The 23,793-nt window shown below is 40.4% G+C and overlaps 1 protein-coding gene across 1 annotated transcript; it reads right to left on the reverse strand.

Annotated features, from left to right (window-relative positions):
- Positions 1-598: 598 nt before the first annotated feature.
- Positions 599-22,785, reverse strand: LOC132380973 (dual specificity tyrosine-phosphorylation-regulated kinase 2-like). The gene is made up of 3 exons (XM_059950013.1): positions 22,528-22,785; positions 13,795-13,910; positions 599-9,802 (listed from the first exon to the last, which is right to left on the reverse strand). The coding sequence occupies exons 1-3, from the start codon at positions 22,625-22,627 to the stop codon at positions 8,240-8,242; spliced, it is 1,779 nt and encodes a 592-aa protein (XP_059805996.1). The 5' UTR covers positions 22,628-22,785; the 3' UTR covers positions 599-8,239.
- Between the last annotated feature and the right edge of the window lie 1,008 nt (positions 22,786-23,793).

Here is a 23,793-nt window from a genome sequence, read left to right on the forward strand (position 1 = left end):
TTACTTTCACTTGAATTACAGAAGAGTATGAATAACTATTGCTGGTTTGTAATAAAGTACTTTTTCAACTCGGAATTCGGTTAGTTAGAAGCGCATCATGCTTCTAACTCCCTCACTTAGCCTCTCGGTAACTGTTAATGTTTTCAAGATGTAGTCGTTACACATATGCTAACAGGACACCCAACACCTTTTACCCTCAAGGCAAAAATGACTAAAATGAAGGAGCATAATTTAAGGGGTTGGAAGAAAGTAAGGGGGGGGGGGGGGCATGGAATATCAGAAGTAAGTTCTTTTGGTTTTTTTTAAAAAACAGAATCATGGGTGCCCGGTAGAGGTAGAAATAGATACATTAGAGACATTTAAGAAACTCTTAGAGAGGCACATGGATGATACAAAAATGAAGGGCTATGTAGGTGAAGAATTAAATTGATCTTGGAGTAGGTTATAAAGATTGGTGCAATATGAGAGGCCAAAAGCCCTGCACTGTTCTACATCCACCTGGAACCCACCAGGTAAAGTACATTTGTGAGGCATCTCTTGATTACCACTCTCAATATGCAGAAGTCAAGAATGAAACAAGACAAGTGATTTGTTGTAAATGTACTAGAAACACTTTTTAATACCAACTTTTTCCATTGTCAAGATACAACATAGAAAACTGGATCAGATCTCAGCAAGTATGTTTGAAGTAACAGTCTGCACATGTCACAGCAATTCCCCTTAGTGAAAGCCTTCCCTAACCTGAAGCTAATTTAGTTCTGTCCAACAGTGCCAATGAAGTTCAGATAACAAATGTAAGAATCCAATAAAATTCAATTTGCATCCAAACTAGTTTGAAGACTTTTGTCTTTAAAATATAATTCACTTCCATCAACAAAACCCAAAAAGCAATAGCAGTACATTGTTATTTGCCACTGATATGGCATTCAAGAGCTGATCAAATATTCCAAAATATCACAGTGACTGTGTCACTTCTATAAGGCACAGTACAAGATATAGTGATAGTTTTAAGCCTAGGAGATCAAAGCCACTTTGCTCTGGTTCCCTTTAAGACTTCAATGCGGCCTTATGTTCTGTATACCACATATACTTTAACAGTGTCTTGCTGTGCAAGTCACTACCAGCACAAAATAGTGGGTGATCGGGGTGGAAATATGTCTCTACCAAAGGAGGTGTAAGGCACTCCTTCCCTTCACTAGCCTGCAGGTCACCCTTGAATAAGGTGTAGCACCTGCTTAGCCTCCTACAACCATCCCCACTAAACGATCAGGTCACATGAAGCCATGGGAACAGCTGGTGCACATCAGAAATCCTGGTTATGTGACCACTGACACCAGGCAGACAATCTCTGAATAGCTGGGGTCACCTGTCTTGTAAAGACACTGCTCAGAAAGCAATGGCAAACCACTTCTGTAGAAAAATTTGCTAAGAATAATAATGGTCATGGATAGACCATGATTGCCCACGTCATATGATGATGGTGATGATAACGCCAAGCCCTACTTAGCTCTTTAAGTCTTGTGTATATGCCCATGGGGCATTTGGTCACAGATAACATAATGAATGGTAGGAAATTGGCAATATATTTAAAAAGCATTGATTGAAGGCTTTCTCAAGTCTAATGCTCAGCAAAACTGGCTAATGAAGGAATAAATCATTCATACTTATATGCCTTAACATTCAAAGCACAATGGCAAATCTCATAAAATAGTATTTGTGCTTAATAAAGAAGGCACTCCTTTTAAAAAAATGAACTCTTGGAAACAGTTCAGGTCTGGTGAAAATTTTCAGCATTTAATGTTACTTCAGGATCCAGCAACTGTAGTATTTTGCTTTTTAGTTTTTAAAAATCCAAGCTGCATTTGGCATTGTTTGATTTATTAATACTTTAAATAATTCTGCCACACAATGCAAACCAGTTCTAGTATTTTTCCCCATATCTGAATAACAGTAATGTCCACTCCCATAAGCATCTTTTTTCTTTGGGATGTCCCAAAGTTTTTCCACAGCCAATCTTTTAATAGTGAATACAGGACAGCTAATTTGAACATAAGGTCCTCTAATAGTAATGTAAAAATCAGCAGGCACCTTTGCTTTTCTGATTGAACAATGGATGTGATATGCCGACCATCCTGGAGAAAGTGCCTCAGGACAATGTTTGCCTGAGAGAGAAGTGGGGCCATGGCTTAATGGCTTATCAGAAGGATGGCATCTTCCACAAGGAAGCTTTGCACTCAAGTGAGCAGAGAGAGTATCCACCTAAAGTCTCAGGAGTGGAATGCATAACTTTTCAATTTAAAGACAACAGCAGAATAATTTCCAGGTTAAAATCATATTTAAACTGTAGGATAACATTGGTAGTCTCAAAGTCTAAGATTTATTTCAGAAAGTGGAGGCAATTCTTAAAATTATTGTACACATTCAGGTTGACCAATTATATTTTTCCACCCCTCAATAATGTGATAATCTTTAAACTTATATTATCAATATCTGTGGAAATCTAATTTAGACGCAAACCCCAAGGGGCATTTTTATTATTTTTGCCCCACAGCTTCACTGCAAATGACCCTGGATTCAACTCTTTCAACATGTTAAACTTTGGAATTGACCCCTCTCTAGGGTGCCACGGTTAGGCCAATGCTGTTACAGCTCAGAGTTCTATTTTGTAAGGACTTTGTTAGTTCTCCCCATGACCATCCATGTGTTTCCTCCTAAAGCTCCTGTTTCCTCCCATGTTCCAAAGACATACAGTAGGTTAATTAGTTATTGCAAAATTTGTTCTGTGACTAGTCTAGGGTTAAATAGGTGGGCTGCCATGTGGAGCAGCTCATTGGACATGTTCTGCGCTCTATCTCTAAATAAATAAATTACCACCTCTCCACTTCAAAATGCTCCCTAAATTAATAGTTCTTCAGTCGATGTCAAATTTTGTTTTAATATTCTATTAATTTTCGATAAGGTAGAAAAATGTATTGCTATTAAAATCAAATAAGGCCATTTATATTTCACACCCCTGACAATACTATCTAGGTTGATAGGTTCTGGATTGGTAAGGGTGTCAAAAGTTACAGGAGAAGGCAGGAGAATGAAGTTGAAAGGGATAATAAATCACCCAATGATGGAATGAAGAGTCGATGGGCTGAAAGGCCTAATTCTCTTCCTATGTCTAATGATAATATTGTTCCTTAAAAGTTATTTTTCCATTTACCCATTTCAAGACCTAGGGGCACGAGATTGAAAGATTACAATTCCTTTTTAATGAAAATTGTAAGAAAATGTAATTAAAATCTCGATGACTTGGGAGTTTCATCAATGAATTTTTTCCTTTATTTTAGAAGAAAATGTAGGTCACAGACATTAAAACTTTGATTTAAACCTAACTAGGAAGCGAGATTTCATGTTAAATAGTAACGTTTAAAAGTAGGAAATACATTTATACAGTCTGTCATGCTTCCCAATGCACAACGCAGGATTTTAGTTTAAGTTCACAGAATGCAAGGAGATACCAGACTGATCGGCAAAAATAGATTTTAAACCACTGTGTAACTGGAATCCAATATTAAGGAATTGGAGATATGTAGATTAACACATACAAAATGCTGGAGGAATTCAGCTGGTCAGGCAGTATCTATGTTTCAGGCCGAGTCCTGATGCAGACGCTGCCTGAACTGCTGAAATGCTGCTCCTCCAGCATTTTGCATGTGTTGCTCTGGATTTCTAGTATCGACACAATCTCTCGTGTTTATGTCAGAGATATGTAACTGTTTCCATATTTTACTAACCTTCCCAGAACAGTTCATGATAGATTCTGGCATATTTCCCAGAAATGGATGGCAGCATTTTCTGGTCCCAATAGCTGGGAACATTCTAGCAATGTCAGAATCCATCAACCTGCCCATAAAAACAAGAGGAACAGGAAGCCTAGCTATTTTAGTGTTAAAGTGCAGCACACTGATTGTAGGCATAAAAGCTTTGGAAGTGTCCAATTGGTTTGCATTTCCCCGGATTGTCCAGTGTTGTTACAGAACAGAACAAACTCCAGCTGCTTCCTTGCCAGTTTAATTACTTTTGAAGCATTGATCTGATTGATAATTTCACCATTGTTGCTGGTAATCTTTCTGGCCAGAGCTCTTGTTGAAAGACTTACATCCTGAAATTAAATTAATTTATATCACTTATTAAAGCAGAAGAATGATTATTGATCTGGCTGAAAATTTTCAACTTCTGAATAGGGATTTTGGCAAAACGCTGCAGTTTTGCTCTTCAACTAGATGCTTAGCATCAGGGGGCAATTGTCACCTTCACTGTGATGGGTGGTGAACTCATTGCAGAACTCTACTGACTGACTCTACCAATGGGCTGGGCATGTGAAGAAGACATCTTCAATATTGCTTTATGAATTAACTATCAATAAGGTAAAAACATTAAAAGCCTACACCAAATACACAACTTCACTTGTCAAATGGGCCAGTTGTAATGATTTCTATTCCACCCACCTCCCAAATCATATACAAACCATTCCTATAACATAGATGTGCTTCAAACCTTGAGGCATTACTTAAGGATTCGCAACATTATCAACTTCAAATTAATTTACAATACGGTATTGCATGGGGCCTGTCTAATTCTTAGGTCGTAAATCACCAGGCTCCAACTCAGATTCAGAGTTTAAGCCACAGATAAAGACCCTTGGACTTCCCAAGGTGCATCATAGCACACTTGCCAAAATTAAATTCCACCTGCCATTTGCTCACTCACTTTTCTGATCATCTACAACCTGCTGTGAATCATCTTCACCATCCACTATGTCGTCAACTTTGCTGTCATCTGCAGACTTACGAACTAGCCTATTTACATCCCCTTCCAAATAAAAAAACATTCACAATGAACAATATAGAACCCAGTCCCGATCCCTGCTGTTCTATCTTTGTTGGGCCAGATTCAAAGCCGTACAGAGCCTTTGGCCCATATCCATTCCAAACATCGTGCCAACTAATTTCACTTGCCCGCATTAACTCCACATCCCTCTATACCACAGATTCCCAACCTGGGGCCCATGGACCCCCTGCTTAACAGTATAAAAAAGGTCAGGAACCTCTAAGTCTATACCTTGATAATTCAAGTACATCTCCAGCTGCCTTTTATATGTTGTTACTACTGCTACCTCCACCACGAACTCTGGCAGCTCACTTCAGATACCAACTCCCCATTTACCCTTCATCTCTCATCTCACCACACTCTCATCTTAAAATGGTGCCCTCTGCTTTTAGATACTCCCAGCATGGGCAGGTTCTGGCTGTTGCCTTTTATCTATGCCTTTCATAATTATTCACATCTCTATCAATGTCTCCTTTGCTTCAGGGAAAACAGACACAGTCTATCCAACCTCTCTTTGTAACTCAGGACTTACAATCCAGGCAACACCCTTGTGAATCTTTTCTATACATTTTCTAGACTAATCATGTCTTTCTGTGGCATAACAACTGTATGATGTTACTTGTTGAAACTCTATACATTCCAAATGGTAAAGTAATTGATGTGATTGCTTTACTTGCTGCAATTAGAGATTGCAAAAATGCCAGATCATTCAGGAGATCGTACAACTGAGCTGTGAACAGCAACACACAAGATGCTGGAAAAGCTCAGTCAGTCAGGCAGCATCTATGGAGGGCAATAAACAGTTTACGCTTCAGGCCAAGACCCTATATCAGAATGACTTGGCCAAAAATGGCAGCTGTTTATTCCCCTCCGTGGATGCTGCCTGACCTGCTGAGTTTCTCCTGCATTTTGTGTGTTGCTCTAGATTTCCAGCATTTGCAGAATCTCTTGCGTTTCTACAAGAACCAGATTGCGGGGTGTAAACAATATGATTATTTTGCACTTAGAGCAGCACTTTAAGGTGAAAATAAAACAAGTTCATATTTACTTCAGAATACGCACTGCTTCATTGACAATTTTGGCAGTTCAAGATTTATGATGTTCAGATAACAAGTTACATTAAATCTTGTAATGCAGAGTAATTTCTATCTTGTCTGTCCTGTACAACAATTGTTTTATATTATACCGGTTTTAATTATGGAGAACACCATTAACATGAAGAGGCAGCAGGATTAACATCCTCTCACCAAGGATTCTGGTTCGGTTAATCAGAGGTGGGCCAGTGTCATTAATCAAGGCCTAGGAATAGCAGCAAGAACTGTCCACATCACAATAACCTCTTCCAGCATAGCACTTTGTAAATTGTCAGTCTACTCTCTTGACCAAAGATGGTATTTCAAATTTACACAAGAAGTATTTCAATGAACAAATATATTTCCTAAAACTAATCCAAAAGATCCATTTAAATTGGTTTACTGTTAGATTTGACTTAAGTTCATAAAGGAGGAGGAATAATTTCCAAGGTCTTTCCTCAATTTATTAAAAATTAGCAGTCTGGATCTTCAATTCAACATACAAGTCATCAGTACTGATGAATTATTTTAACCATAGAAGTACACGATAATAAAGGAGGAAAATACTCAAATCTCCTTTGCTGTGTTCAAGCAAGACTATGTGGATCAAGAACAGGACTTCAAAAAATAAAGTGAAAAGTATATAAATTGTTTAGCAACAATATCTAAAATTCATTTCATGGTAGAATGAGGGAGTTAGGGAAAACCAGTTGGACTATTTAAACTGGAATTTGAAAGTTGTTAAGATTAAATTTGATTTCTGGATTAGATGTAAAGTAGGATAGACTCATCTCAGAGAACATCTGCACAGTAGGCAGGCGTTTTGCTGGCCTGACAAAGTCTGAATTTTACAACCCCTAACAGCTGGTTAGAGGATGGGTTATCAAATTTACCTCCCCAAAAGATGTTTTAAAATTAAATAAGGTTCAAGTTGTGGGGTAACACTTATCAAAGGTCAAAAAGTTTGCGCTTTGTCTAAACTGCACCTTTGTTATGTTAATATATTGTTTTCTTGTAACTATACAGATTCTAATTTGCTGTTTACCATTAATTTTACAAGGTCAGGCGAGCAATTAATGCCAGCCAAGCTTCAATGCCAGCCCAAATCCATTAGTACAATGTGAGCTTTTACTGTACACTATTGTTGTTCTGGCTTGCTTACTTAGCAGTTGCAATTAATCTTCATGGACCAAATTTCCATAGGTTTAAAATGTATCTAGATATTAAAAAAAGTTTACACAATAAACTCCTCTGCATTGTAGAGGCACATTAAAAAACAATTTTCTTCACAGAAAAAAAAATTAGAACTTGACTGGTCTAACTCAATCTAAAGTTGCCCAATTGTCTAAACTTCATTCAAAATATATTTTTCAACAAATATCAAAGGGACAAGCAGGATGAGACACAGGACATGCAACAAATAAGCAAAATTGGAATATTCTTGCCAAAGAAATCAGATGAATGTGTTTATCAGTCTGGAGTAAACGCTCAGCTAAAGCGATTTGAAGTCCTGATTTATTTTAAAAGGTTTGTCATCACATAGCCACTGGATTTGCTCAGCGGGCTAAAGCCTTATGTTATTTATAGTAAGGCAATGGCTGATACCCTAAGATTTCACCAGTCAAAAGTGAAAATAAAATGAATTCTGGTACCAATTGTCAAGTGAATTGTGTAAGTTATATGATCATCTTTCTGATACATTGAACAGCATACAACAGCATACTCAGGAAATCAGTATTACCTGCACCTTGACTGTTAAAAGTCAAATTACTAGTGAATGAACATGGTGTTGGCAGCAACACATCAAGCGTAACACTTTGACCAATCATAATGAGGTACAAGAACAGGAGAGTGGATGTGATTTCTCACACTTACATTGTCAAACAAAATTGTACTGCATAAAGGGCAATAGTTCTTTTAAAATCCTAACTTCTAAAATCTTTAGGGCACAGTCGGTAGCAGTCTTGAGCGGAGCCTGATAAAGAACAAGACTTGACTTTACTATTGTATATTATTGACAAACTTGTGAGATTTCAAGAAAAAGTTATTTCATATTGGTCCCAATGTAGTAGGGGTTTCATATTTTAATATTAAAAACTACAATAGTCTCATGAGGGTCAAATGGATAAAGAATAATTTTATGCACTTTAATGCAACTTGGAAAAGACTTTTTCTAGGATGAAATACATAATGAATATCTGCTAAATATTTTGCCAGGAAAAAGACCTGTATAAAGAAACTTTTACAATTGACACGTTCTTGGGTTTAATTGGCAGCACATCAGAGCATTAGCTAACTAATTTTGGAAGCACGGTACGTAGAGGTATACTATTTCCATTTGAATCAGCAACTTGCACCAAATTGGTCCTTAGTTTGCCAGAGTGGCCAATAGTTGAGGGCAACTTGGAAATAATTCCAGGCAAGGAACTATCTGGTGTACGTTTCACTGGAGTTGGTTTTTCCACAGTGGATGCTTTGGGTAAACGTCTCGTTAGCCATGGTAGCCTCAAAGCCTGGGAAGGAGTTAAGCGACATGATGGCTCCCACTCCAAGCATTTCTTTAGGAAGCTGATGAACTGGGCATCCTCACACCCCTTCAAGGCAACCACCCAGGACTTGCTACCTGGTGGACCTCGCACCTTACCTCTTCTAGAACGACCACCGTTCAGAACCACGGTGTTGTCTGGAAGTGTGGTGGTAGTGCAATAACGAGGTTGATTCTTGGAGTTGAAGAAGTTCTTGGCTCGTTTGCATTGATCCAACATTCTCTGGGGTGGTAGCCCCAGAAGTTCTATGATACAAGCCAACTGATCACCTTCATCTTCTCCTGGAAAGAGAGGGTACCCAGTCAGTAGTTCAGCAAGGATGCAACCGAAACTCCACATGTCGATGGGCATCCCATAACGTGTGCCCAGGATGACCTCAGGAGCTCTATAAAACCGTGACTGGATATATGTGAAGACACGCTGGTGCTCATAGCAGCTGGACCCAAAATCAATCACTTTGATGCCACTACGGCCTGCTTGTTTTAGTAAAATGTTCTCTGGCTTCAAATCACAATGAATGATCCGATTTCTGTGCAAGGCTTCCAGGCACAGGAGGATGGAATGGGCAAACTTTCGTACCAACTGAAGACTGAATCCCTGAAACTTGTTTCGTTTAATCAGCTCATACAAGTTCATGCTTAGCAGTTCAAAGGTCATGCAGGTGTGGCTGCGGAAGGTGAAATTCTCCAACATATGGATAATGTTCATCTGCAAGTTCTTGTCTTGCTTTCTCAAGTGTTCTAAGATTCGGATCTCCTCTGTCGCTTGCCGATGGAACCGCTTCTCATTTCGGACTACCTTCAAAGCAAGGTGCTGCCGTGTTTTATGGTCGTATACCTTTGCCACCTGCCCAAAGCTTCCCTTGCCAATCACTTTAAGTATTTCATATCGATATGCTATATGATCATGAGGAAGAAGGATGTAAGCTGCATGATCATCATCATAGCCACAGTTGTTTGAACCACCTATAACACCTTGCCGTTTTTTTGCATTTAAACCCATAAAGTAAATCTCAGGATAGTTGAAAATTTCTTGATGCTCAAAGGAAGTCAGTTTATGCATGTGCAGTTTCATGGCTTGGGTTGGTGACATAGCATTCTTTGACTTTAGCAAAACACCATCAGATTTCGACATGGCTGAACTATCCAGGCACTTATCTTTAATGGATGGTAGCACTGTTCGACAAGTCCGGGACTCAGAATGGTGCAGAGCTGCATTGCTTCGCTTGTTTCCAGCATCTTCAAACAAATGTTGCACCTTGACGTGAGACCGACACGTCAGCTCTCTCATTGTACTCTTGCCGATCTAAAATATGTGCAAAAGAGAGAACTCGATTTGTCTGAACAAATGTAAGCAACAGAAAGGTAAAACAACATTGCAATAAATCACTAGCATCCTTTAGATTCTCAATTAAAAATCAGCAGCTTGTTCCATTTTAGGGACAGAAACAATTAAAATATTTAAAACACTAATTTGGTTAAGACACCTTAAACAATTAAAAATATTAAAACAAACTCAAGTAATTCAAAAAATGGAAATGACTTCATGCCCTTCCCGGCTGTTCCGCCCTTTCAAATGAATGGGTTCGGTAAACTGTCTGGCATTGATTCGGCAGCATATTCCCAGGCTTATTCACAAACTATTTTAAATCGTATCATTTACTGATTTTAAAGCTGAAAGCCCAAATGATTTAAATACATAAAAAATAAAATTGTTCAAAATTTTGATTTTCTTGATATCAGACCACAGAAAATTGCCTGTGGATGCAACGTAGACCATAAGACATAGAAGCAGATTTAGGCTATATGGCCTATCTAATCTCCTTCACCATTCAATCATGACTGGTTTATTTCCCCCCTCAAATCCATTTACTTGCCTTCTTCCCATAACTTTTGACACACTTACAAATCAAGAACCTATCACCCTCCACTTTAAAAATACCCTCCACAGCTGTCTGGCAATGAATTTCAGATTTATCAGAAATTCTGGCTAAAGAAATTTCATCTCATCTCTGTTTTAAAGGGGCATCCTTCTATTCTGAGTCTGTGTCCTCTGGTCTTAGATTCCCCCACTGTAGGAAATATATTCTCCATCCCCACTCTATCTAGGCCTTTCAATAATATGTACATTTCCCTAGAACTAATAGTCAACAGTAGGTTTGGTGGTTGTAGACTTGTGTAAGCTAAGAAACTCCTTTAGTCAGTTAATGACTAGCAAAGCGAGCTGGACACTCCTTTTATAGAAAATTCCTGAGACTATTTAGACCACGCACCTGCCACATGCCTTGCTGATATCAGCTTTTGCTAAAATAGCAAAGTACATGGGATATTTTATAACTATATGACAAAATGGAAACCAGAGACACAAACACCAGTACAATAATTTAGTTGTCCAGTTACAGCTAAAATGAATATATTTTTTGATTACTTAAAAGCAGCATAATAATGTGGACCCATGCTAGTCGGCAAAATGCCCTTTGTACTAATAATTCACCTAATACAGTACATGCAGCAGAGGCCAGTACTTGGGACTGAATTTCAGGTCACAAATCCAATCAAAATAACATTATTGTTACATTAGAGCACTGCATTCCTTCATAAATAAAGTCCCTCGAGATCATTCCATAGACACCTCAGAAAAAAATAAAAAGAGAAAATGCGGTTTGACAGCAATTTACACATAACGGTCTCAGATAAACATCTGTAGAGTTGGGTTGGGTAGAAGAGGAGAACTAATTTTAAATGTGTTAAAAAAGATAAAGTGAAATAGGAGCAACACACACAAAATGCTGGAGGACCTCAGCAGGTCAGGAAGCATCCACTGAAATGAATAAACATCGACTGTTTATTGCTCTCTATAGTCGCTGCCTGAATTGCTGAGTTTCTCCAGCATTTTGTGCGCGTTGTTCTGAATTTCCAGCATTTGCAAAATCTTTCTTGTTTATAAAGCAAAACAGAAGTTCCTATGTTACTCTCTAGTGGCATCTTGTTTTGGCCCTGACCAAATCTAGTTTACCATAAGTCTTTTCACTTCTTCCTCTCCCACCATCCAAGAACCCAAACAGTACTTCCACAGGAAGTAATAAGTCACTTGTTCTCTTTCCAGTGTAGTGTACTACATTCAACATTAGTAACAATGTCTATTCTATACTGGAATAATGAAGTAGGGATTAAGCAACAGCTCTGTGGAGAACCAGCATTCAGACCATAACAACAACAACCCCCAGCTTCCTGTTTCCCACCACTTTAATTATTATCTCACTCTAACCCATCTGTGGCCTCACATTGTTCTAGCAAGACCCAATACGAGACTCAGAAACAGCACTTCATACATCATAGAACAGTACAACACTTAACAGGCTGCTTAGCCCTTAATGTTGTACTAATCTATACTATATGTTCTGTCCTGTGTAGCATCCATATCCCTACATTCCTTTCATATTCATGCGTTTGTCTAAAAACTTCAAACTTTATCAGGCTGGCCTGATTCCATTCCTATTGCTGCTAACCCATTCCAGGTACCTACTGCTCTCTGTATAAAAAGCTTGCCCCTTACACTGCCTTTAAATGTTTTCCTTCTACCCTTACAATAATGTCTTCTAATACTTAGGATTTCTACACTGGGAGAAGATTCTGACTGTCTACATTATTTATGTAGCATACAATTTCAAAATAACTTCCTCAGCCTCTGACACTCTAGGGAGAATAATCCAAGTTTCTCCAACCTCTCCTGACAGCTCATACCCTCTCACCCAGCTGCAATGGTAAATTTTGAACACATTTCTCAGTCATCAGTCCGGGCCTCTAGACTATTAGTTCGCCAACTAACCACTGTACACAAATTCTGATCAAATGTCTCACCACTTGTTGACATGAAATTAAATGAAAATACTTTGCTCATTTTGTGTTGAAGAGGTGTGGGAAGGGTGTGGAAGGATCACCCTAGGTCACTCTGGAAAGCCCCTCAACCTGTGATATGAGTGTGTGTCTTGAGGTGACATGTCACAACTGATATCAATGAGCCAGAATTAAACTGGATAAGTGCAGCCGTAACAGACTCAGGAACATCTCAAAACCTAATCCAATGCACAACTAGTGAGATTAGAATTAGAGGTGGATTTCATTGGAAAGGGCTGTTGAGGGGTTACTTCTACAGGCTGGAGCATCCAGACCAGGGACATAGCCTCAGGGTACATGATTAACCACTTCAGAGGAGAAATTTATAGAAATCTATAAATTTCCAAAACTCTGGCACACTCTGCCCTAAAATGTGAATACTTAATGGATAAGCTTCCTTAATAGTTACTGATTTCCAAAGAAAGGGAATCAAGGGAAACTGACAGATAAAATCTGGGTAGCAGGGTTAATACACGTCTCTATCAAAGGAGGCTCCTTCCCTCCGCTAGCCTGCAGGTCACCCTGGGCGAGGTGTAGCACCTGCTTAGACCCCTGGTCAGGGTCACATGAAGCCATGGGAGCAGGTGGTGGATGGTCATATGAGCAGCTGGTGCAGATCACAAGTCCTGGTTACGTGACCACTGACACCAGACAGACAATCTCTGAAGAGTATTGATAATGGCTGGGGTCACCCATCTTGGAAAGACACTGCCCAGAAGGCAGCAATGGTGAACTACTTCTGTAGAAAAATTTGCCAAGAACAATCATGGTCAAAGACCATGATGGCCCACGTCATACAACATGACACTTAACAAACAAACGATAGGGAAAATGGAGTGACCAGAGGACTAACATGATCTGCCTGAAAGGTGGAATAGGCTGCAGAGGGAATATGATCTATTCCTACACTAGATCTTAGGTAAGATGAAGAGGCAGGTGTGGGAGGGGGGGGGGTGGGGGAAAAGAAGAAATAAAACAATAAACTTCTATACCACTAAATAAACTATAAAATCCTCTGCACTTGAATCTATTGACACTGTTCAGAGTTCATTATCAAAGCATGTACACGAAATAAAACCTTGAGATCCATCTCCTTACAGGCAGCCATGAAACAATAGATCCATTAAAAAAGGTTGTCAAAACACATTGAGCAAATGAAGAAAACAAAACATGCAAACCATAAAAACCAAGTAACATTTAGACCCAAAGTTCATAGTCACAAAGCCATTCAACACTGCAGCCAGTCCAGGAGGCTGCTAGTTGCAGGCCACAACCTCACAGTTCAGCACAGAGACAAGTCATACTTATACAGTCACTTATACGAACCTGTTGAACCTTACAAAATCATTGTAAAATGGCATTATTTCACAGTGCACTAGCACACATTGTTCATACGCTTACCGTTAAGCTACTAAGAGATGGTAACCCCACAGGGCTTTCTTTTTCAGTGCTTGAAGTTTGGATTTCAGCCTGGTCTACATGCAAGGAAGAACCATACAAGTCATCCCCAAATTGGGCTGCAAATGGAAAAGACAAAGTGACACCATCAAATAAAATAAACAAACACCATAAATGTTGCAAGAATTCCAATTATTTTTAATCTAGGAAGTCTTTCAGTGAGGAAGACAAGTGGCTTTTCAAAATGCACAATAATTCACACTCTGCTCTAATTAAATGCAAACCTTTCAGAAATACCAGACATTACCCAGTCACAAAAAAAACTGTAAAATTCTCAATGGCAAATCAATTTTGTTGTTTTCTGTTTTTCTGGATCAACAATGGCTTGCTCTCCCTGCTTCGAACGGGTCCATTAGCACAAAACTCACTGTTCCACTCTGAGCTTTAGAGAAAGAGATAATAATACTGATTGAGATTTGGTGGCGTTTATACTCTGCTCCTTGGTGCTGTTACTACTTGCCATTTACTTTACCAAAGCTTAAAGTGGAGGTCGGAGTACAAGCCGTGATGAGAATGGTAATTAGTTTAGGAGGCAGGGTCAATAATGACATTTCAGAAACACAAACTCTTCCAAGAAATAAAATAAAAGACAATAGAAAAATGAATTTAAAATTGAATCCATGAACACTAACTCACTACTTTTTCTATTTTTTTCCCTTTTTTTGCACTACTAGACATACACACACTTCTTACTGTACTTTAGTTTTCATTATGTATTGCAATGTACTGCTGCCCAACAAATTTCATAACATATGTCAGTGATATTAAACCAGATTCTAATAAATTTGGAAAAAAAAGTAAAAGAAAAGAATAACTGATCTAGGGGATACGAACAGAGTGTAAGCAATTCTGGTCTTCTGTGGAAATTGAATGACGGGGTTATATTTCCATCTGTAGGTTGAAATCTCTGCCACTTAACGGTGACACAAGTATGAGTTGACCAAAGGTGGTGGAACATCATTAAATAAAATTATTAATTTAAATGGGTGCAATCTGCACTTTGCAAATTTGATGAAGCAAGTCTATTAACTAGGCTGATCAAGGGTCACATAATCAAAAATCCACGTGCAGGTATATTATTAAATCATGAGATCTTAAAAACATATTATCACAGTTCAGTCAACTGGTTAATCTTAGATTCTAGTTCTGGATATAGAGCAGGGGTACCCAACCTGGGGTCCATGGACTCCTCAGTTACTGGTGAGACTCCATGGCATAAAAAACATTGGGAACCACTGATAGTCATGAAGCATAAAAGCAGGTCCTTCAACCCAACTGGGCCACATCAACTAAGATTCCCAGCTGAGCTAGTTCCATTGACCCACACTTGGCTCATATACCTCCAAACCAAGAACCATAGGCTGCATCCTTAATGATATTGGTACATGGCAAAAAAAGAGATTAGGAACCCCTGCTTTAAATCTTTCCTGTCCAAGGTAGCTCAAGGTTATAGCTGGGGTGATAATGGGGGACAAGCTCCCACCACCTATTAAATGCTCCCAATGGCATGCACCTCAAATAGCCTCAGACAACCAAGTTCAGCTCCTACCCTTCATGAGTGGCTTAGCTACCAAGCCCGGTGGAACCATTTCTACTGACAGAAGGAGCAAAGGAAGGTTACTGGCGCCCTAAAACCAGTTGCTTCAGCCAGAGAGGGCTTGTCAGCCGTGGTTGGTAGCTGATCTAGAAGGAAAGCTTTGATCTCAAATTTCCACTGCCTTATGGCTATACCCACTTATGGGGAAGGTTTTAGGAGTAAACCCCGAGGGAAAAATCCAGAGCTGGTGTCCCTAAGGCAGTCCTATGCTGAGTTCAATGCTGACTGGCAACTCCCAATGATGTTGCTGGTACCAAACATTCCTTTAGGTTCATCAGACACTTTGGGAGGGGGAGCCTGCTACATTGGCCACAGCTTGCTCTCCATATTGTACTGTCCAAGCTTGTGTCTAGTCAGCTAGGATGCAAATATCCATGGTCAACTCTGACCGACAGAGGCCCTCACCTTAACTGTCCAAAGGCCTTTCAAATGTTATCAATGTACTTGCCTCAACCACGTCTTCTGGTTACTGGTTCCACATATTGACCATCATCACCTCAGTGAAAAAGTTGCGCTTTAGGTTTCTACTAAGTCTCTCCCCTCACCTTAAACCAATGCCCTCTGAGATTTACTTCCCCAATCATGAGAAAAAGACTTTTTGCCCTATGTATGCCCCACATAATTTTAAACACCTCTACAGATCACTCCTCATTCTTCTTCGCTCTAAGTCCAACCTGCTCAACCTGTCTCCATAATAGTCTCTCAAGTCCCAGCAACACCCTCTTGAGTTGGACCATAAGACACAGGAGTACAATTAGGCCATTTAGCCTATTGAATATGCTCTGCCATTCCATCATGGTGATTTATTTTCCTTCTCAACCCCATTCTCCGGCCTTCAAACAATTTTGGCTTACTAATCAAGAATCTATCAACTTCTTTTTAAAATATTGCCAATAACTTGCTCTCCAAGGTGAACTGTGGCAATGAATTCCAGATTCATCCTTTGGCTAAAAAAAATCCTTCTCATCTTAGTTCTAAAGGGTCACCCTTCTATTCTGAAGCTGTGCCTTCTGGTCCTAGACACTTCCACTATAGGAAACATCCTTTCCCTATCTACTCTATCCAGGCCTTTCACCAGGTTTCAACGAAATCCTTCATCATCCTTTTAAACTCCAGTGAGAACAGTCCCAGAGCCATCAAATGCTCCTGAAGTATTAACCTTTTGCCTTCCTGTCTACTGACAACATGCAAGTTAACATTTAGGGTAGGGGTTTCCAACCTTTATTATACCATTAAGCAAGGGGTCCGTGAACCCCGTTTTAGGGACCCATTCACTAGGACCCCCAAGTCCTTTTGTACCTCTGATTTAGAAAAATAGTCTACACCTTTATTCCTTCATCCAAAGAGCACAACCATTCACTTCCCTACACTTTATTCCATTTACCACTTCTTTGTCCATTCAACACGGCCTGACCCTCCACCTGTCTTTGTATCATCTGCAAACTTGGGCACAAAGCTGTCAATTCTGTCATGCAGGTCATTAATATAAAAGGTGTAACATAGCGGACACAACATTGACTTCTGCAGAACACCACGAGTTACCAGCAGCCAAACAAGAATAGACCACTTTATTCCCAATTTGCCTTCAACCAATTTTCTATCCTTGCTTACAACTTTCATAGAACCATAGAATAGATCATCCTGTTTTGCAGCTTTGTGTTATGGCACCTTATCAACAGCCTTCTGAAAACATATTACCTGTGCTCAAAGACTGTGAAAGTGAGTGTTTTCATTCATTATGTTGTAAGTAAATCATTTCCTAAAGTTTTCAGATGCACCAATAGGCAATGACAGCAAATACACAATGCCCACCTGGGCTGGCAACCGTAGAAACATCTATAATTGTTTATGTCATAAGCATTTAGTGTCATCAGTCAATGGATTCTACCTTTGTTTTCAAAAACAAATCAGGAACCATGTTCCTACCTTAGAAAAATACAGAATCTAAACAGTAGCTCTAACAGTCAAAATTTAACTGTTCAGCTTTGAAAAATAGATATCAATGCCCATTCTCACTGTTGACATTTCAAAAAATATGATTAATAGTGAGAAGCCAGTTGAAGGCATCACTAGCTGAATGATGTTAACATCTTCTGAGAACAAAGAGTTATGTTAAGTGACAACTACAAAATTAAGTAAAGCATCTCATTTAAGGACTATTAGGTATTAATTGACACAAGCAGAGTCATCTTTTTTACAAGACTATCTACAACATTCAAGTTAATATAACATTCAAACTGATTCCCTGAAATGAAATTTTATTATTCAGTACACTGGATTATGAATCAGTTTAACAACTTTTATCTCTAAGATTAGGAAATGCTTAAAGAATTGGGGTGGCACATTGACGCAAGCTAGTAGAGCCATTTCCTCATAGTAACAAGATATCCAGGTTGAATTTTGACCTCAAGTGTGGTTTGTTCGAAGTTTGCATATTCTGTTACCACGTGGCTTTCCTCCAGGAGGTGCACTGGTTTCCTCCCATATCCCAAAGATGTATAGGTTGGTATGTTAATTGACCACTGTAAATTGCCAGCACAGTGTAGGTGAATGTTAAGGATTATTGAGAGAGTTAAGGAGCATGTGGGGAAAATAATGGAGGATATATGTACCAGTACTTGATTGGCTGCCTGGACTCAGTGAACTGAAGGACATACTTCCATACTCTTATGATGTTCTTAAGTTAACTGGAACAACTTGAGTCTCAACGTAGACAAGACCAAAGTAATGATTGCAAACTCTAGCAAGGCACAGGCTGACCAATCCTCACTGCACATACATGGCTCCTCCGAGGAGAAGCACCAAATTGCTGCAAGTTTACATAATGGATGATCTCACCTGGTCCCTCAACACCAACTCTTTGGTCAAGAAAGATGTAACACTGAGCGTCATAGGAAGTCATTCCTACCTGTGGCCATCAAATTTTACAACTCCTCCCTCAGAGTGTCAGACACCCTGAGCCAATAGGCTGGTCCTGGACTTATTTCCACTTGGCATAATTTCCTTATTATTATTTATTTATGGTTTTATATTGCTATATTTCTACACTATTCTTGGTTGGCATGGCTGTAACGAAACCCATTTTCCCTCGGGATCAATAAAGTATGTCTGTCTGTCAAAAGCACAGCAGCGTCTCCAGTCCCTGAGGAGTTTGAGGTAAACAAGTTCCCTCCCACCACAACCATCTTAACCAATTTTTACAGGAGCACCATCAAGAGTGCCCTGCCAAGCTGCATCACAATCTTGTACAGGAATTACAAGATATCGGAACACAAGCCTTAGAAACTAAGTTAAGAGACTGCAAGGATAAAGAGATCCTGGTGGGGGTTATATACAGGCCTCTGAATTGTAGCCAGGATGTGGGCTACAAATTACAGTGGGAGATAGAAAAATCTTGTCAAAAGGCTAATGTTACAATAATCATAGAGAATTTCAATATGCAGGTAAATTGGGAAAATCAGGTTGGTGCTGGATCACAAGAGGGCGAGTTTGTACAATGCCTACAAGATAGATTTTTAAGAGCAGCTCGTAGTTAAACCCACTGGGGGATCAGCTATTCAGGATTGAATGTTTGCAATGAGCCGGAATTGATTAGAAATCTTAAGGTAAAAGAACCCTTAGGAGACAGTGGTATAATATGATAGAATTCAATCTACAATTTGAAAGGAAGAAGCAAAAGTCAGATGTATCAGTATTACAGTGGAGTAATGGGAATTACAGAAGAATGAGAGGAGCTAACCAGAGTTGACTGGAACGGGACACTAGCAGAGATGTTGGCAGAGTAGCAATGGCTAGAATTTCTGGGAGCAATTCAGAAGACAAAGGATAGACATATCCCAAAGAAGTAGTAGTATTCTAAAGGCAGAATGATGCAACTGCGGCTGACAAGTCAAAGCCAACATAAAAGCTAAAGAGAATTCATATACTACAGCAAAAAATAGTAGGAAGTCAGATGATTGTAAAGCTTTTAAAAAAAACAACAGAAGCCAACTACAAAGGTCATAAAGAAGAAAAAGATGGAATATGAAAGTAAGCTAGCCAATAATATTAAAAAGGAAACTAAAAGTTTCTTTAGATATATAAAGAGTAAAAAAGGCAAGAGCAGATATCAGACCACTGGAAAATTATGCTGGAGAGGGAGTAATGGGGTCAAGGAAATGACAGATGAAATAAATAAGTATTTTGCACCAGTCTTCACTGTGAAAGACACAGGTAATATGCCAAAACTTTGAGAGGGCCAGGGGGCAGAAGTGAATGAAGTTGCCATTACTAGGGAAAGAGTAACACAAACAAGATGTTGGAGGAACTCAGCAGGCCAGGCAGCATCTATGAAAAAGAGTAAACAGTTAACGTTTTGGGACAAAACCTTTCATCAGTCCTGATGATTTGGATGATGGAATTGAAGGTTTTGTGGCCATGTTTGCTGATGTTACGAAGATAGGTGGAAAGGCAGGTGGTGTTGAGGAAGCAGGGAGGCTGCAGACGGATTTAGACAGATTAGGAGAATGGGCAAAAAAAAGTGGCAGATGGAATACAGAGGTGGGAAATGCATGGTCATGTACTTTTGTAAAAGAAATAAATGCATAGACTATTTTCTAAATTAACTTGCAGGTGGTGTGGAAGGAAATGCAATTTTATTTCAAGAGGACTAGAATACAAAAGCAAAGATTATAATGCTGAAGTTTTATAAAGCCTCACTTAGGGTATTGTGAGCAGTTTTAGGCTCCTTACTAAGAAAGGATGTGCTGAGATTGGAGAGGGTTCATGAGAATGATTTCCAGGATGTTTTCTATGGTGGGGGAGTCCAGGACCAGACAGCACAGCCTCAGAAAGAGGGGTCCATTTAGAGCTGAGATGAGGAGGAATTTCTTTAGCCAGAGAGTTGTGAATCTGGAATCCATTGCTACAGGTGGCTGTGGAGACCAAGTCATTGAACACGTTTAAAGCAGAAGTTGATAAATTCTTGATTAGTTTGTGCATGAAGGATTATGGGGATAGACTAGGGCTGTGAGGGAAATGGATCAGCCAAGATGAAATGGCAGAGCAAATTCAATGGGCCAAATGGTCTACTTCTGCTCCTATATTTTGTGGTCCAAGTCCCTATAAAGGATTGTAAGAATTGTTGAGAGGATCATCCAGGTGTCTCTTTTACCCATGATAAATACTTATCAAGAGCTTTGCATAAGCAGAGCCATTAGGATTGTCAATGATCCTTCCCATCTGTCCAACAATCTCTTTAACCCCTACCATCATGCAGAAGGTACCGTAGCATTAGGACAAGAACTGTTAGGATGGGGAGCAGCAGGCCATCATACTTCTGAACCTGCCACCATAAATTAATCTCTTCATATGATCTCATCACGTATTAACAGGCATTATACTGCTCAAAGGATGACAATTAGAGGAGAAAAGTATAAAGCCTCAGCATTTCATGAACTCAATCTACAAGTTAACCTTTAGGGAATCTCGCACTAGGACTCCCAAGTCCCTTTTCACCTCTGATTTTTGAATTATCTCCATTAAATAGTCTTTGCCTTAATTCCTTCCACCAAAGTGCAAGACCATAGTCTTCCCCATGCTGTATTTCCATCCGACATTCTTTGCCTATTCTCCTGATCTGCCCAAGTCCTTCTGCAAACTGCCTGCTTCAACACTTAGTATAATTTTAAAACAAAGCCATCAATTCCATCATCCATATCATTAGCATATAACGTGAAAAGCAGATCTCTGCAACACAACGAATGGACCCCTTTATTCCAAGTTTGCCTTATGCCAGTCAGCCAAAGTTCTAACCATGCTGGTAATAGGTTGGAGCAACTATAGGCATATAAGGGTTTCCACTGGTTGGGGTCGACCATGGATGTTGCACCTCAGCTGTTTACATGATATGCAAGCTAGGCCAGTACGATATGGAGAGCAAACTGTTGCCTGTACAGCAGGCTTCCCCTCTCCACGCTGCTGATGAATCCAAGGAAACAGCAAAGACCGATGCAATTGGGCACTAGTGGTATCAGGGACTGAGCTCCAAGTTTCCCTCGAATTATTCCCGAAGCTTTCCTCATGAGTGGATACAGCCACGTGGCAGCAGAAGTTTGAGATCAGAGCTTTCCTTCTCCGAATTAAGCAGCTAACCACAGCTGACAAGCCCCACCTGCCCAAAGTGAATGGTTTTATGGCCCCAGTAACTAGCCTTTGCCCCTTCTCCTGTCGGTTGAAACTGTTCTGCCAAGCTCAGTAGCTAAGGCACATGTGAAGCCCAAGAGCTGGACTTGGTTGTCAGAGGTTATTTGAGATGCACTCCTTTGGGAGCTTTTAATAAGTAGTGGAAGCTTATTCCTCCTCCCCCCCCCCCCCTCCACACCAGTACTACCCATCTTAAGGAACCAATAGGCACGTGGAGAGCTCAATTCTGTTAAACTCACCAAAGATTAGGGACATAATCAAAACAGAAAGTCTTAAGCAGAAAATCCAAAGGGATAATTTTTAAAGGGATAAAAATGAAGAAAATATAAGGTGGAATATAGTATTAAAAATGTTAACGGATTAACGGCAACACCAATCTAAACAAAATTATAAATATTGGATTTTAAAATATTGAAAGGTTTCTAACAAAAACTATCAAAGCCAGGTTCTCAAGCACACCGATAACCAATGCAAAAGTATCTCAGAAAGAAAATAGAAATACTAGGCAGTAAAATTCTGACCAGATCTGGGGAACAAAACTGAAAACACAGCCTGGGAATAATATTCCCCAGCAGCCAGATCACCAGCATTGCCTAACTACAGAACTAGAGCTGGCATTAATGGGGAGACATTCAGTGTCCACCCTAATCTCTCTCTGTTACACACACACACAGCAACTCTCCACAAACCAGACACAATCCCCCCCCCCCATAACACACCCACCAGCCTCACTATACTCCACCCAAACCAATTTCCCCCAATCCCTCACCTACCCTCCCATTCCCTCACCTCCTCCCCACTCCCTCACTTACCCTTCCCCACTCCCTTTGCCCCCCTCACCCTCCCTAACCGACTTCTCACCCCCCACTCAGTGCACCCCCACCATCGCCCCATACCCGGGCCCGCCGCCTTCCTGCTCAACATCGTTGCCGGGGAGCGCTCCATCGCCTCCAGCCGCCGCCCATCGCCCGCCCGGCAGCCACCGTCAACTCCCATCCGCTTCTCCCGGGCCCGGGGGTGAAGATGGGGAGGGAGCCGAGGGACGGGTCCGGCTGGGCCACGGAGTGCAGGGTCCGAAGTCCGGGACGGAGCAGCCCGTCCGTCCGTCCGTTACTCGCCGTCACGCCGCCTGGCTCGCCGCGCGCTCCCGCCACCACTGCGCCCGGGGAGCGCGCTCCGGAACGCCCATCGCTCCCCCGCCATCTGGCGGCAGGAGGCCTCTCATTGCAGGGAGGACCCTGCAACTTCATCATCTGGTTGACGTTGGTCCAAAACTCTAGAAATCAGGTGTTGCACCTCCATCCTGAGCAACACTCCGTCTGGGTAGCCTCCAAGCTGATGACATGAATATCGATTTCTCCTTCTAGTGAAAAAAAATTCTCCCCCATCTTCCTCTATCCCGCACTCAGGTTTAACACTTCTTACCTGCAGCCGCTTTCTCCCATGGTCCACGCACGTCTCATAAAAGATTCCTTCCTCTCCAGTGCTTTATCTTTCCAAACCACTTATCACTTCTAGCTACCCTCCTTCCCCTCCCTCCAACTTTTTATTCTGGTATCTCCCCCCACTTCCTTTCCCGTCCTGAAGAAGTGTCTTGGCTTGAAACGTCGACTGTTTGTTCATTTCCATGGATGCTGACTGACCTGCTGAGTTCCCCCAGCATTTTTTGCATGCTGCTTTAGAAATATTTATATTTCTATGTGCGTCCTCATCTACAATTGGTCCTAAAGTGCTTCACGCTCAAGAAAGTGAGTGTGAAATTCAGGCGCAGTTCTAATTTTAAAACATCTAATCCGCCGTAGATATAAACACCTTCATAGGGAGTTGCTGAAGTATTGATCTTCAGCATCATTTCACAATAAAAACATGTTTGCCAAGCCTATTTTGATTTTATAATACCAACAATATTCGGCATAGCGTCTTAAACACAAGGCCCAGTCTAGACTTGATGATGTAAAATACCCAGGTAAACCTGTCACTCAATTCAGTCTGCAACGGTGGCCTCAGCTTCCAGATGCAAGCATGTTAATTCTCTGTCCCCCATTCATTCAGATCTCTGCCTCTTTGGCCTCTTATACAATCCCATCTTCTCTTTCGCATGTTGCAGTCCATTTCACGACTTTTACTAGTCATACAGGTAATACTTACCTCTGCTCACCATG

Source organism: Hypanus sabinus, chromosome 25 (assembly GCF_030144855.1).
Source record: "Hypanus sabinus isolate sHypSab1 chromosome 25, sHypSab1.hap1, whole genome shotgun sequence".
Taxonomy (NCBI): Eukaryota; Metazoa; Chordata; class Chondrichthyes; order Myliobatiformes; family Dasyatidae; genus Hypanus; species Hypanus sabinus.